At 41.1% G+C, this 16,787-nt stretch overlaps 1 protein-coding gene across 1 annotated transcript; it reads right to left on the bottom strand.

Moving 5' to 3' along the window:
• Nucleotides 1-3,270: 3,270 nt before the first annotated feature.
• LOC115148401 (zinc finger protein 2 homolog) lies at nucleotides 3,271-3,792 on the bottom strand (the record flags this gene model as incomplete). The annotated part of the gene is made up of 1 exon (XM_029690288.1): nucleotides 3,271-3,792. A coding segment is annotated over one exon (522 nt), but the record flags the coding sequence as incomplete, so codon positions are not given.
• Nucleotides 3,793-16,787: the final 12,995 nt, after the last annotated feature.

Below are 16,787 nucleotides of genomic sequence, written 5' to 3'. Positions count from 1 at the left end.
TGAAGGTAATTTGTGTAAAATGTATTTTTCCCCTCATTCACCCCATCTCTTTACATTGCTTATGCATATTCAGTGGCCAGACTCAAATTCCAAACACAATGCCCATCCTGGCAGATATAAACCTAATGCAGCACATTGTGACATCTCTGCATGCAGACCTAATGCAGCTTGGAGTGATCGGATGACAGAAGTCACATTTAGGTGCCAGGTGTAACTGAGGCCATAGATGCTCCATATCCATTACTTTGAGTGTTATATATAATATGACTAAATGTGTTTCTGTGTTGCAGGGACAGTCAATAAATGGAACAGCAAGGCCACAGAACATGACATAAGCAGAGCTGTGGGAGACCACCTCAAGCCCCTGGTAGAGCCGGGGGTGGTGTTTACCACTCCACCACGCCTTCAGCAGGCTGGAAAAGTGGGATTGATCTGGTTGATCCATTTGTTTGTTTCCGTTTCCAGTAGTTGAATCCTTTGATGTAAACATTTCATTTTCAACAAATTAACTGGGTTGGTTGAAAAGTGATACTAAACGTACATATCATGCACTATTTTGAGATAGTGGAAGAAATACTGAATTTATATTAAGATGGACCAAGATACTTGTTGCTTTTGCACATATTTGTTCATTGGTTTGACAAGAGTCTGTTGATTGTCAGTCATTGGGTTCATTTGTTTTACAATATGTTGAAATCAAATCAAGCTTTATTTATACAGCACATTTCAGACATGGATGCAACACAATGGGTTTACAGGAAAAACCAAATAAATGAAAATAAACAAATATATGATAAAAAACAGAAGACTAACAATTCAAAGACTAGCGATCATTCTAAGGAAATGCCATTGATTAAAATATTAACAATTGGATGCAACATCCAACCCAAAATATCAGCTTGTTTTACTACATTGTTTGTTGTTACATTCCCCATCAAGAAAAATCTAAAATGTTGCTCAAACAGAAGAGGAACTAACAACAACCACAACTAAACAGGTGGGGTTTTAGGAGGGGTTCTGAAAGACACTATGGGGGTGTCCACTGAAAGTTGACTAGTAACAACAACTGGGACCTAAAAGACACCCACCATGAGACCCACTAAATCTGCCCAAGAAGAGGCAAACAAAAGAAAAACCCACACCAAACTTAAAGACAGGAAGCAAACCAAAAAGGTGGAGCAACTAAAGGTGTTGACTCTCCACATGTATCAAGACAACTGGAGCACTGGGCCAGACACTCTTAAATAGAACCTGGACCAGCTCAGGTGAAACACCTTCCCACTAACGAGATGGACAAGCCAGCACAGGTGTAACACATACTGACTAACGAGGTGACACCAATCAGTGCGTCCTACGTGCTAACGGGCTAGACGGGCTAACGAGCTAGACGTACTAACGAGCTATACCTGCTAAAGTCCAACCTCAAAACATAAATCGAAATACCAAAGCCTGTAACACCTTCCCTTTAAGACAACAAATATATCCTATATTTTTGATGGACAAGTTTGCTCACCACCAACAGAAAACAACTTCCATTTCTCATTATAATCAACTACAATGCTTCACCTTCTACAATATAAACATGGTGTCTACTGGCTGTCAACAATTAAAAACAAGAAAAACACATATTTCTAAACAATAATATACAATCGTTTTATTTTCTCTCCTTTTTCTTTCTATAGAATCCTAAAACTCACTAGCTTCTAGAACTCTCGTCCCCTTGGAACGAGTCCAAACAAAACTCATCTCCAATAGGTAAAAACAGGTAGTCAAAATAAATTGTGATCCATGGCAATGCACTGGCTAAACGCAAAACACTAATATTTTTTGACTGCCCATCCTTGAGACAATTAGCAACCAAGTTGTCCTTACCACGGACATGTCTGATTTCAAGAGGAAACTCCTGCAATATCCGTAGTAACTTTCCACCTCACTGCGGAGCTTCTCTCTCTTTTCAGGGTTCACTAGATAGGCATGTTGTTGGATCGGGGCCCAGTCCCCAATGTCATGCTCTAGTACATTTGGGTTGGCACATCTGAGAATGAACCCTGATATTCTAAAAGCAGGGCAACAATGTCAATATAATTGTACCAAAAAAAACTGTCAGTTGGTTACATAAATAATTATCATTACTAAATGTTACATGAATTGTAAATATGAAATATTTGATTGCATAGTCTTATTTTCGACGTCTTTTCAATGACATTTTGCTAGGTGGGACAGCCCCAATGTCAAAACAAAGTTTTAACGTGTCCAAATCAATAACCAATATGCAGAAACAGTTTGTGATAAATTGAAAACCTAAACATAACATGTGCTATGTACACAAACATCTGCCACAATAATCATATTACTTGTATTTTTTAAAACAAGCTCCTTATAAACTGCAGAAGCACCAAAAACGCTGTTGTTTTGACAAGTAGCAATAAATCACTGATATCGATTAGGGGGGAAATCAGGTTGTACGTGATGTTGAAACTATCAACTAAACAAAAACACATGGAAATGGGAGATATATTTCACCTCACTGGTTAGAGGACAACCTGCAGAAGACATTCAGCTACATTTTGGAGTGATGCATTTAAATTTAGGGGTCGCTAAACAAAGGAACACAACACTTATTCATCGATATCATGCTAAAATCATTTGTGTGACAGGAGGGAGATGAAGTTGCACGTCCTGTTAAAACGAACAGCTCAAAAACCACATGAAATCTGGGAATAATGTGTACATCACTGGTTAGAGGACAATTTGTAGAAAGCAGCTAGCTACATTTTGAAGTGTTGCATTTTGATTCAAGTGCATCACCAACGTGGTAAGTGTAACACAGCTCTTTTTTTGTTAGTCACTTTTTGTTAAATCTCATAAATAGTACTCTTCCATTTCAGAGCCTGGATTTTCCCCCTGAGGCTAATATCCATATCATGTTGAAATCAATAGAACAGGGGGCAAATGTTTATTGTTGTACATTGTGACATCATTAAAATACTCCTACTTCAATGTTAAAACATTCTACATTGTGACATTATTTCATTGATATCATGAAACAACTCCCTCATGTATTTTCTGATGTTTAATCAGAGATCTTTTATCAGAGTATCTCTTCCCACATTGATCACAGCTAGGAAGTTTCTCTCCTGTGTGTGTTCTCTGATGTGAAACTAGGCTGGTTAGCCAAGCAAATCTTATCCCACATTGACTACAGCTATATTGTTTCTCTCCTGTGTGTGTTCTCTGGTGTATAGTGAGATAGCTAGACTTAGAAAAACTCTTCCCACATTGAGTACAGCTGTATGGTTTCTCTCCTGTATGAGTTCTCTGGTGTTTAGTGAGAACTCTAGATGTAGAAAAACTATTCCCACATTGGTTACAGCTATAAGGTTTCTCTCCTGTGTGTGTTCTCTGGTGTAATTTTAGGCTGTCTGGCCGAGTAAAACTCTTCCCACATTGATTACAGCTATAAGGTTTCTCTCCTGTGTGTGTTTTCTGGTGCTTCTTCATATTCTGTGAAGATGAGAATCTTTTTCCACAATCTGAACAGTGGAATGGCTTCTCTCCTGTGTGTACTCGCTGGTGTCTAGTCAGATGGCAAGATGAAATATAAGTCTTCCCACATTGATCACAGCAATAAGGTTTCTCTCCTGTGTGTGTTCTCTGGTGTACAGTCAGTTCACTAGATGTAATAAAACTTTTCACACATTGATTACAACTAAAAGATTTATCTCCTGTGTGTGTCCTCTGGTGTGATAACAGGTTGCTTGACTGAGTAAAACTCTTCCCACATTGAGTACAGCTGTATGGTTTCTCTCCTGTATGTGTTCTCTGGTGTATAATCAGATAGCTAGATGTAGTAAAACTCTTCCCACATTGATCACAGCTGTAAGGTTTCTCTCCAGTGTGAATTCTCAGGTGTACTTTTAGTGATTTTAATCTTAAGTAACTCTTCCCACAATCAAAACAGTGGTGAGATTTCTCTCCTGTGTGTACTCGCTGGTGCATTTTAAGTTCTGATGAAGATTTGCAATGTTTTCCACAGTCAGAGCAGCAGATATATTTCTTCCCTGTGGGTCTCTGCTGGTGTTTCTTGAGGTGATAGAATCTGGACAGACTCGTCTCTGGCTCGTTAGCATCATGATGTTGAGGCTCCCCAGAGGATCCATGATAGTCACGTCTCTCTCCTGTGTGAACAAGTCAGACAGATGGTTAAGGGCCCACAACAGCAGAAATCCACTGAAAAAGGTGATGCAAACAGCGTAGCCATGATACTGTACAACAATTGACGTCTGTAATGAATGTTAAAATGACTTGACAATTGTCTTAAGACAGTCAAGTGAGCAACAATAGTCATATTTAGTCTTGTTTTCACATTAGTAGTAACTAGAAATAAGTAAAAGGTGTTGAACTCCTAAGCAGTGTGCTAGGCGACTTTTGTTCTCAAATATAGGCACCTTTCTGTGTTTGCTAAAATTGCGACAAGGGCGATGCACACACAATTTGACTGCAGAAACACCTCCCTGCTAATGCAGAAACCGCTAGTTATGGATGTAGTATATCTGCCTGGAGCAAAAATGGTGAGCAAGTGGCCTAAGCTGTGCCATTAGAGATTCTGGGTTCGAGTCCAAGCTCTGTTGCCGGCAGGGATATCCTTGTCTCATCGCGCACTAGCGACTCCTGTGGCGGGCCGGGCGCAGTGCACGCTGACCAGGTTGCCAGGTGTACAGTGTTTCCTCCGACACATTGGTGCTGCTGGCTTCCGGGTTGGATAGGCATTGTGTCAAGAAGCATCGCGGCTAGGTTGGGTTGTGTTTCGGAGGTCGCATGGCTCTCGACCTTCGCCTTTCCAGAGTCTGTATGGGAGTTGCAGCGATGAGACAAGACTGTAAGTACCAATTGGGGAGAAAAAAGGGGTGAAAAAAATATATATATTTAAAAAATGGTGAGCAAAGATTTTAGTTTTCACAATGTATTCTGAATATTACAGCACTAGATCAGGAGTGCTACTCAAGGAAACTCACATTAAGCTCTGTGTCTATTCACTAATTCACCACCATGGGGGAAACTCAGGGGAGTTCTCATAGGATGACAGCAAATAAAGCCTCCATTTACAGGTTGATTATGATTATCATAATTTGACACTACTTTGGATTATAATTGTAAGGCTCGTTTGAATGTCCTGATTTAATATAATGTTTGTGTTATTGTCAAATGCACTACTTTATATTTAAAAACGACTTCAACCAGTAAAATGATCATTGGCTAGTTTTCCATCAGCCTGACATCAGCCTGACAATGAGATTTTGTCCACTAAGTGTATGCCAAAATGGTCTATAATCTCACCTAAATATAACATAGACCTACTGTAGGACCCATAACTTCACCTAACAACAACATAGATCTAGGACTATAAATCATTTAATATTTTAGGTGAAACAAGGAGACTAAAATGTCTTTGTCATGACAATTCATAACCTGATCACCAGATTTTGTGAATAATCCCACTAGCCTACTCTGTAATGTGTTGTCATTTTAAATGTCCTGAATAAAGGAAAATAGCTCTGTGTGTTGTACAATAGCCTATCCATCAAGGAACAGTTCTCTACACATTATGAGCTAAGTATCTCCGTTTCCAAACGGACTAACGAGACCCTACTGTAAATCAAGTAGACAATAACACATTATAAACATCAATTTGTTTGGGATGTTGGATCCAACGTGGAGCACGGCATAACTGTCTTTACCGGTGTAATGAATGAAGAACTACATTTGACTGGCATGGAGAAAATGATTTCCTGGATCAGCTGATGAGAGTTGAACATGTGACTGTAACTAAACAGCTACAGTATTAAGTATTATGTGTAATTATTTAAGAACTGCATTAATGACAGTATCCATTTGGGAGTTGTCAATAAAGTTAAGGTGACTCTCGGTTGGAACCATTGGATTTAGTAAACTGAAATGATTTAGGATTTCTGTGCCCATGAAAACTGTTTTCCCAGCGTAACATAAGGAGACACTAAATGTTACGTAGTTAGAGAGCATTTCAGAGATCTGAATACAAAAAAACTGTCCGACAGCAAGATCCAGTACTTAAGTTAAAGTTCATCATATGACAAGCTTAACGTTATGACTATAACTACTGTTCCCTGAAGGAGGGAAACTAGGTACAACATACTATTAAATCCACACGTTATAACTATAACTACTGTTCTCTGAAGGAGGGAAACTAGGTACAACATACTATTAAATCCACACCTCGCTGGAAGCCCCGCCTTCCACAGGTGATGAGCGTGAGACTCGGATATATTCCTTAAATGATTTAATCCTTAAATTTAATACCTCACTTCCCCGACCCAGGAAGTGGCGGGGCCAAACAGGTGTTGTAACACGTTCATAACTGGCATGCAGATCGGTAGAAATGGTCAGATAAATTGGCACTTCAAACGGAAATGGAAAAAGTTTGCCTATTTTACCGGAAACTTCAGGAGCATAACGTCAGAATTAACGAAGGCCAGCAGCAGGTGGGGAATTGGTTATTTTCTTCTGGTTATATTGACCTCTGGCTTCCTCAAGTCATTTGTGTGTGTTAATTATTTAATCAAACGCTTGAAGCATCAGTTCAGTTCAAGTTCTGCACATACAGTTGATTTTATTAAACACACGGGGTGTGTCTATATGAACAAATACACGTCATAACATTTCAACCAATCAATTGGTAGAAAGAAAATACTATTTTTTTAAAAATCTGCCCTAGAACAACATGCATTCAGACCCCTTCCCTTTTTACACATTTGGTTATTATAAAAATGTTTTTTTTTTTTAATTATCAATTTTCAGACAATACCTCATAAAGACATCACAATACCCCATAAAAGTGAGAAAAAAGTTTAGAAATGCTTGTGTATATATATATATATCTATCTATCTCTAGGTCATGCCAGTAGGTTACAGTAGGTTGTATCTCTCTAGGTCATGCCAGTAGGTTACAGTAGGTTGTATCTCTCTAGGTCATGCCAGTAAGCTACAGTAGGTTGTAACTCTCTAGGTCATGCCAGTAGGTTATAGTAGGTTGTAACTCTCTAGGTCATGCCAGTAGGTTACAGTTGGTTGTATCCAAGTGGAAACAATTATCAACCCAATGTGGAAAGTGTTAAATTTGGTCAACAACAAAATTAATGGCTTATTTGCTACGTGAGGTTTAATTGATTCAACAGAAGTTTCGTCATAATTAAGTTGATATGTGGACACGTGACATACCGACAACTTTGATAAAAACACAATAGGAGTTATCTCCAGATCGCTATGCATATTCATGCTAGTAGCTTAGCATCTCTCTCCATTGAATACAGGCGGTTGACGACAACAACCCTCATAGAATATAAACAATAGATTACAATAATAAGATGTATCCACCAATCCAAAGACAGGATAGGTGGGAGATAGACAACCCACAGTGCAGCTTTGTGGACAACGACTCCCCTTGTTAGGACTGAGATACATCTTGTCAGTATATCCATAATCTTTGGTGTAGCCAACCCAACTCTCACATTATCTATTGGGGGTCACGGTGTGTAGTAAAACATCACTACATTAAAATCACTACATGCCGTGGCCCCCCAGTCTGCGCTCAGCAGATAGACCCTCCTCAAATATATATGTTAAGTCACTTTTTGGAAACGGAACGGAGAAAACAAGGGGTAGCTTGCTCTCTACGTCGTCTGATTCTAGACATATCAGTCATCATCCCAGGGCCCTCCGTTGAAGAGGTATTGACGAGCCAACTCCGAATATCCAAAGTTAAAAACTAATTGAAGGCGGTACTTACTGGTGTTACTCAGATCTCCTGTCTCCTCCTCTTCATCTTCCAATGTGACAGTAATCTCTCCTTCCTTCTTCACTCCAAAAACAGCATCATCCTCTTCTTCTTTCACTGAAACGTCTTTCTCTTCTTCTTTCACTGTAACATCCTCACCCTCTACTTCTTGTTTTACTGTAACATCCTCCTCTTCCTTCTCCTCTTTCACGACAATGTTCAGCCCCAGAGCTTCTTTCTCCGTCCAGCAGACCTCCTCTTGTTTAACAGGAGGGGAGTAGTTTAGGGAGCTCATGTTCGGGGATGTTAGCTAGCTAGCTATCATTAGCGACTAGGCTAATGCTAACTTAACCAGCCAGCTACTATAGCTGACTAATAAAAAATAACGTAATATTAAATTAAATAGGTTAACAAGTAGATACGACAGAAGTGTGTCTAAAACACAGTAGCTAATATAGACCGAAAGCGTATAAATAGCTTGAATCTTTCGGCTATGTTGGCTAGCAAGCTACCGAGGTGGTTGACGAGCTGTTTATGAAGAACCGTCCACTAGATTATACGTCACGCTGCAGCATCGCCTGAAAGACGCACATCGCCGTCTGCTGACTGGAGGGAAACGCCGTTGAGGATCAGATTTTATATTCAGACAAAGAGTATTTTACATGGATTTAATTAAATAATACTATTATATTGAGACATACAAAGACAGGAATGTGGTGATTGATTAGTGAGAAAAATAATGTTTTACTACAGCACATTTAAGGCAGTTTCATTCAGTCAAACAACATAGAAATAAGTAGCCAGCTACTGTAGGTCTATACTGCTCCTACATGGTGTAACAATACATCATGTAGATGTATATAATGAACAGACTAGGTCTATACTGCTCCTACATGGTGTAACAATACATCATGTAGATGTATATAATGAACAGACTAGGTCTATACTGCTCCTACATGGTGTAACAATACATCATGTAGATGTATATAATGAACAGACTAGGTCTATACTGCTCCTACATGGTGTAACAATACATCATGTAGATGTATATAATGAACAGACTAGGTCTATACTGCTCCTACATTGTGTAACAAAAGTTTGGGGTGACTTAGAAATGTCCTTGTTTTTGAAAGAAAATCATGTTTTTTGTCCATTAAAATAACATCAAATTGATCAGAAATACGGTGTAGACATTGTTAATGTTGTAAATGACTATTGTAGCTGGAAACGGCTGATTTTTTATGGAATATCTACATAGGTGTACAGAGGCCCATTATCAGCAACCATCACTCCTGTGTTCCAATGGCACGTTGTGTTAGCTAATCCAAGTTTATCATTTTAAAAGGCTAATTGATCATTAGAAAACCATTAGCACAGCTGAAAACTGTTGTGCTGATTTAACAAAGCTTTTGTAAACAGTGTTGTTGCATAACAATCAGGCAGTAGAACAACAATAATCATCACCCTCTTGACCAATCTTCCCTCCCCTTAACATTGGGTTGATTCAGACCCTGTCAGTGAACCAGGTGGATATTGGGTTGATTCAGACCCTGTCAGTGTACCAGGTGGACTTTGGGTTTGATTCAGACCCTGCCAGTGTACCAGGTGGACAATGGGTTGGATTCAGATCCTGTCAATGTACCAGTTGGACATTGGGTTTGATTCAGACCCTGTCAGTGTGCCAGGTGGACATTGGGTTTGATTCAGACCCTGTCAGTGTACCAGGTGGACATTGGGTTTGATTCAGACCATGCCAGTATGCCAGGTGAACATTGGGTTTGATTCAGACCCTGTCAGGGTGTCAGGTGGACATTTGGTTTGATTCAGACCCTGCCAGTGTGCCAGGTGGACATTGGGTTTGATTCAGACCCTGTCAGGGTGCCAGGTGGACATTGGGTTTGATTCAGACCCTGTCAGTGTACCAGTTGGACATTGGGTTTGATTCAGACCCTGCCAGTGTGCCAGGTGGACATTGGGTTTGATTCAGACCCTGTCAGTGTACCAGGTGGACATTGGGTTTGATTCAGACCCTGCCAGTGTGCCAGGTGGACATTGGGTTTGATTCAGACCCTGTCAGGGTGCCAGGTGGACATTGGGTTTGATTCAGACCCTGTCAGTGTACCAGGTGGACATTGGGTTTGATTCAGACCCTGCCAGCATGGCCAGAAATGTATTCCAAAGTCAGTAACTTATAACCACAGAACCACCCCAGACCTTTCATGCATGACTAAAAACACCTAAGTATTAGATGTACTACCATGGTCTAGTATGTCACTGCATCAGACACCAGTCACAATGCTGGCTGAGGTACTAGTAAAACATGAAATATTATTTCCTAACCATTCACAATGCTGGCTGAGGTACGAGTAAAACATGACATATTATTTCCTAATTGTAAAAAATTCCCCAATCTTTTAAAAAAGATCTGAAATGGCAAGGCTTTAGTTCAGTGGGCTTTTCCATTGTTGAGGAAAGCAGGGGAAGTGTTGTGAGTAACAGAACTGCCTACGGTGTGGGGGAAGGGTTGGCTGTAGTGACAAGGGTCCCTCCAAAAATCTATCACTATTCCAACTCAAATTCTCCCCCAAATCTACCACTAATAGGCCATGCCTCCACAGACCCTGTCTTGTTATGACAAACAGAACAAATCATTTGACATTCAAATATGTCATTTTAAATAGCTCAATTCAACCCAGCTGGGCCTTTTAACACAGACAGTTGTTCCTGCTGTAGATGTTATGCCTTTGTACAGATCTAGGATCAGTTCTCCTCCACAATGCATATTCAGTACCGGTCAATTGTTTGGACACACCTACAAATTCAATGTTTTTTCTTTATTTTAACTGTTGTCTAAGTTGGCCTTCCCTGTGGCTCAGTTGGTAGAGCATGGTGTGTGCAACGCCAGGGTTGTGGGTTCAATTCCCACAGGGGGCCAGTACAAAAAAAAAATGCATGAAATGTATGCATTCACTACTGTAAGTTGCTCTGGATAAGAGCTTCTGCTAAATAACTCAAATGTAAATGTAAAAAATTTACAATAATAGTGAAGACAACACAACTATGAAATAACTCATATGGAATCATGTAGTAACCAAAAAAGTGTTAAACAAATCAAAATATATTTTATATTTGAAATTCTTCAAAGTAGCCACCCTTTGCCTTGATGACAGCTTTGCACACTCTTTGCATTTTCTCAACCAGCTTCACCTGGAATGCTTTTCCAACAGTCTTGAAGGAGTTCCCACATATGCTGAGCAATTGTTGGCTGCATTTCCTTCACTCTGCGGTCCGATTCATCCCAAACCATCTCATAGGCATAGTTGTTGTCTTCACAGTTAACTCTAATGAACGTATCTTCTGCAGCAGAGGTAACTCTGGGTCTTCCTTTCCTGTGGCAATCCTCATGAGAGCCAGCTTCATCATAGCGATGGATGGTTTTTGTGACTGCACTTGAAGATTCATTCAAAGTTTTTGAAAGTTTCCGTATTGACTGACCTTCATGTGTTAAAGTAATGACGGACTGTCATTTCTTTTTGCTTATTTGAGCTGTTCTTGCCATAATATAGACAAATAGGGCTATCTTCTGTATACCACCCCTACATTGTCACAACACAACTGATTGGCTCAAATGCATTAAGAAAGAAAGAAATTCCACAAATTAACATTTAACAAGGCACACCTGTAAATTGAAATGCATTCCAGGTGACTACCTCATGGTAGATGATAGGAGATGGTCAAAAGATAAAAGTTATTTTTTTTTTAAAGTCAAAATCAAACATAATAAAAAGTACATTTGAATGACACTAAGTGGCAGTGTTTTTACAACTAATGCCGGTTTGCCTGAGGCTGATGCCGTGCAGGAACACATGCATATTCACACACTCTCATTCAAACAAACACATACAAGAACACACACATACATGTAATAGTGCCAGACATGCACACAAACATATACAGTTGGCATTGCTGTTATGATTTTAGTTGTCCTTGATGTCCTTTGTTTTAAATGTATTATTTTGTTTTATAATTTTTTTGCATTGTTGTTTACTGTTTTCCTTTTTTCTCTTTAGTTCATTCTCTTGGTTGTTGGTGCATTATGGGGGTTCTTGGAGGTGGGGAATGGAATTAATTGTCTTTTTTTATTAGGGGGGACTGTGGGAGGAGTCTCGAATGGTTGAGGGACAGCTATTGGGGAACTGTGGGGGGGATCTTGGAGGGTTGAGGAACAGCTATTGGGGAACTGTGGGGGGATCTTGGAGGATTGAGGAACAGCTATTGGGGAACTGTGGGGGGGATCTTGGAGGGTTGAGGGACAGCTATTGGGGAACTGTGGGGGGATCTTGGAGGGTTGAGGGACAGCTATTGGGGAGCTGTGGGGGGGATCTTGGAGGGTTGAGGAACAGCTATTGGGGAGCTGTGGGGGGATCTTGGAGGTTTGAGGAACAGCTATTGGGGAGCTGTGGGGGGATCTTGGAGGGTTGAGGGACAGCTATTGGGGAGCTGTGGGGGGGGATCTTGGAGGGTTGAGGAACAGCTATTGGGGAGCTGTGGGGGGATCTTGGAGGTTTGAGGAACAGCTATTGGGGAACTGTGGGGGGGATCTTGGAGGGTTGAGGGACAGCTATTGGGGAACTGTGGGGGGGATCTTGGAGGGTTGAGGGACAGCTATTGGGGAACTGTGGGGGGATCTTGGAAGGTTGAGGGACAGCTATTGGGGAACTGTGGGGGGATCTTGGAGGGTTGAGGGACAGCTATTGGGGAACTGTGGGGGGATCTTGGAGGGTTGAGGAACAGCTATTGGGGAACTGTGGGGGGATCTTGGAGGGTTGAGGGACAGCTATTGGGGAGCTGTGGGGGGGATCTTGGAGGGTTGAGGGACAGCTATTGGGGAACTGTGGGGGGATCTTGTAGGGTTGAGGGAGTGCTATTGGGGAACTGTGGGGGGATCTTGGAGGGTTGAGGGACAGCTATTGGGGAACTGTGGGGGGGATCTTGGAAGGTTGAGGGACAGCTATTGGGGAACTGTGGGGGGATCTTGGAGGGTTGAGGGACAGCTATTGGGGAACTGTGGGGGGGATCTTGGAAGGTTGAGGGACAGCTATTGGGGAACTGTGGGGGGGATCTTGGAGGATTGAGGGACAGCTATTGGGGAACTGTGGGGGGGATCTTGGAGGGTTGAGGGACAGCTATTGGGGAACTGTGGGGGGGATCTTGGAGGGTTGAGGGACAGCTATTGGGGAACTGTGGGGGGGATCTTGGAGGGTTGAGGGACAGCTATTGGGGAACTGTGGGGGGGATCTTGGAGGGTTGAGGGACAGCTATTGGGGAACTGTGGGGGGATCTTGGAGGGTTGAGTGCCAGCTATTGGGGAACTGTGGGGGGGATCTTGGAGGGTTGAGGGACAGCTATTGGGGAACTGTGGGGGGGATCTTGGAGGGTTGAGGGACAGCTATTGGGGAACTGTGGGGGGATCTTGGAGGGTTCGGGTTTCACTAGATTGTGATCATGAAAAAGGAAACTATGACACACATTTTATATCACTATCATGCACACGCACCCTCACACATAAGGATGGCTCTGTTGTGGACAGACTGATACATGTTTGATAGTGTCTTGATGCTGTATTGTTTGTCCTTCATGTTATAATACTTTAATGTTACCCATTCCTTGTGTTATTTGTAATGAATAATAATATATATATATATATATATATATATTTAAATCAGTCGGGGTCTAAACTTACTGTTGAGAGTTAGAATAGAAGTATAGACCAGGTGTCATTTAGAAATGTGGTTGTGCATCAGCAGTTTTTCTCTTGGAATAATAAAGAAGTGGGGAAAAGTACATTCAACACAAATGACCTTCATTATATCAAAGAACACATGTGTGTCTGAGGGGAAATTAACTTTCATACAGCCACAAGGGGTGAGAAGTTACACCAATATCAGTGGACAAATTGCACTGCTGCTGAAACACATCCCCACAGCATGATGCTGCCACCACCATGCTTCACCGTAGGGATGGTGCACATTTTCCTCCAGACGTGACACTTGGCATTCAGACTAAAGAGTTAAATCTTATTTTAATCAGACCAGAGAATCTTGTTTCTCATGGTCTGAGAGTCCTTTAGGTGCCTTTTGGCAAACTCCAAGCAGGCTGTCATGTGCCTTTTACGGAGGTGTGGCTTCCGTCTGGCCTCTCTACCATAAAGGCCTGATTGGTGGAGTGCTGCAGAGATGATGGTCCTTCTGGAAGGTTCTCCCATCTCCACAGAGGAACTCTGGAGCTCTGTCAGAGTGACCATCGGGTTCTTGGTCACCTCCCTGACCAAGGCACCTCTCCCCCGATTGCTCAGTTTGGCCAGGCAGCCAGCTCTAGGAAGAGTCTTGGTGGTTCCAAACTTCTTCCATTTCAGAATGATGGAGGCCACTGTGTTCTTGCAGACATTTTTTGGTACCTTTCCCCAGATCTGTGCCTTGACACAATAATGTCTCAGAGCTCTATGGACAATTCCTTTGACCTCATGGCTTGGTTTTTGTTCTGACATGCACTGTGAACTGTGGGACCTTATATAGAGAGGTGTGTGCCTTTCTAAATCATGTCCAACCAATTTAATTTACCAGAGGTGGACTCCAATCAAGTTGTAGAAACATCTCAAGGATGATCAATGGAATCAGGATGCATCTGAACTCAATTTCGAGTCTCATAGCAAAGGGTCTGAATACTTAAGTACATTTGTAAAAATGTCTAAAAACCTGCTTTGGGATTGTGTAGAGTTTTCAACAACAAAAAATGTTTAACTTTATTTAACTAGAAAAGTCAGTTAAGAACAAATTCTTATTTTCAATGAGGGCCTATGAACAGTGGGTTAACTGCCTTGTTCAGGGGCAGAACAACAGATTTGTACCTCGTCAGCTCGGGGATTTGAAGTTGCAACCTTTTGGTTACTAGTCCAACGCTCTAACCACTAGGCTACCCTGCCGCCACATTAGCAGTTTTGTACACAGTCATGTGATACGTGGCATAGAAAAGTCCAATCTTAGGAGAATATATGGGAGGCACTATACTGTGTGTCTGCAGGTGTATATCTGGTCAAAACCACTGATACAGGTGTCCCTCCACCCTCTGGTGGGATGGATCATGTCTACAGAGAAACCTAGATTCAAATACTTAGATTTGTGTGTATTGGGTATATGTTGTGAAATTGTTCGATTTTACTTGTTAGATATTACTGCACTGTCGGAGCTAGAAACACAAGCATTTTGCTACACCCACAATAATATCTGCTCAACACGTGATGTAACCAATAAAATGTGATTTTGATTTGAAATAAACGTCCTATTTATCAAAGGTGCTTTTGTCTGGGGTCAAAATGACCCCAAAGGATTTGAATTTGTTAAAAGTCCATATTGATACAGAAACACTAAACCAAGATTTAGATGTATTAACAACCAGTTGATTGACAAAGGCATGAAAAATTGGAAAAATTGAATGAAATACATTTTGGCTATGATAAAAGATATGCCTCTGGGGTCAAAATGATCCATGTCAGAAGTATGGTTCAATGCAAATATGTAGTGGGTGTAAAGTTTGTTTTAAATTCTCACTCATTAAACACGAATCAATCAACACATGCTTCTCTTTGAACGACTTAATATAATATTAAACTTTTCTGAAATAAATGAAAAATAAACGTTTGGTTCCTCAACTGCGTTGCCCTCCAGTCAGCAGATGGCGATGTGCGTCTTTTAGGTTCAGGCGATGCTGCCAGTGTGACGTATAATCTAGTGGACGGGACGCTCCTTCAACAACAACAGCTAGTCAGACACCTCGGTAGCTTTCTAGCAGACATAGCTACAACATTCACGCTCTTTACACTGTTTTGGTGTATATTAGTCGCTGTGTATTAAACACACTTCTGTCGTATGTACTTGTTGGCCCATTTAATTCTATATTTACGTTGTTTGTCAGCTAGCTGGTTTGCTAAGTTAGCTTAGAACTAGGCTAGTCGCTAATGCTAGCTAGCTAACATCTCCGACCATGAGTTCACTAAGCTACTCTCCTCCTGTTAAAGAGGAGGAGGTCTGCTGGACGGAGAAAGAAGCTCTAGTGAAAGAGGAGGAGGAAGAGAAGGATGTTACAATACAAAAACAAGTAGAGGGTGAAGCTGTTACCGTGAAAGAAGAAGAGAAAGACGTTACAGTGAAAGAAGAGGAAGACGCGTTCAGAGTGAAAGAGGAGGAGGATGTTACAGTAAAAGAAGATGAGGATGCAGTTTTTGGAGTGAAAGAGGAGGAAGGGGAGATGACTGTTACATTGGAGGAAGAAGAGGAGGTTGGAGATCTGTTTAACACCAGTAAGTACCGTCTCTGCAGTCGTTGAACCAATATGCAGTAAAGGGGTTCTACACTTTAATGTTGTTCTGTAGGAATGGCTGAAGCTTCACTGTAACGTGTCGAACATCAAGAGTGGACCATCAACAAAACGTTAACAATTGATCAAATGCATCCAATGACAATGCCTGAAATACTGTAGTCCTCAATATCTCCTATTAGATTAGCCCAAGATGTTCTCTTAAAGGGACAATCAGCAGTTGTTACATCCATTTTGGGACTTATACATTAATGATATGTACCCATTGTTTCTTGAATAAATCACTTATAAATGCCTCATGAGATTAGTTCAACTGTCGTACCCCATCAGAACCCAAAATATAAGCTTTTTTTACTCCAATGTTTGTCAGTAAATATAAACAAACACTGTATAGCCTCAAAACATGGTTAAAACTAGAATGTTGAGATCATGGATGGTTGCATTTCTCCAGCCCCATCCCTCAGCTTTTTACCGAAACGGGCAGGGAGTACGCTTTGTTATTGTTTCTACTGCTGATTGCTGCCCCCGTTACTCCTCAAGGTCCAAGGACTGTATGTTATATACATTTTCTGGAATAGTTTTTATTTGAAAACGTTTTTGTTTA

Source organism: Salmo trutta, chromosome 15 (assembly GCF_901001165.1).
Source record: "Salmo trutta chromosome 15, fSalTru1.1, whole genome shotgun sequence".
NCBI lineage: Eukaryota > Metazoa > Chordata > Actinopteri > Salmoniformes > Salmonidae > Salmo > Salmo trutta.
The sequence above is the reverse complement of the archived record's forward strand: the minus strand, read 5'-3'. Positions and strand labels throughout refer to the sequence as shown.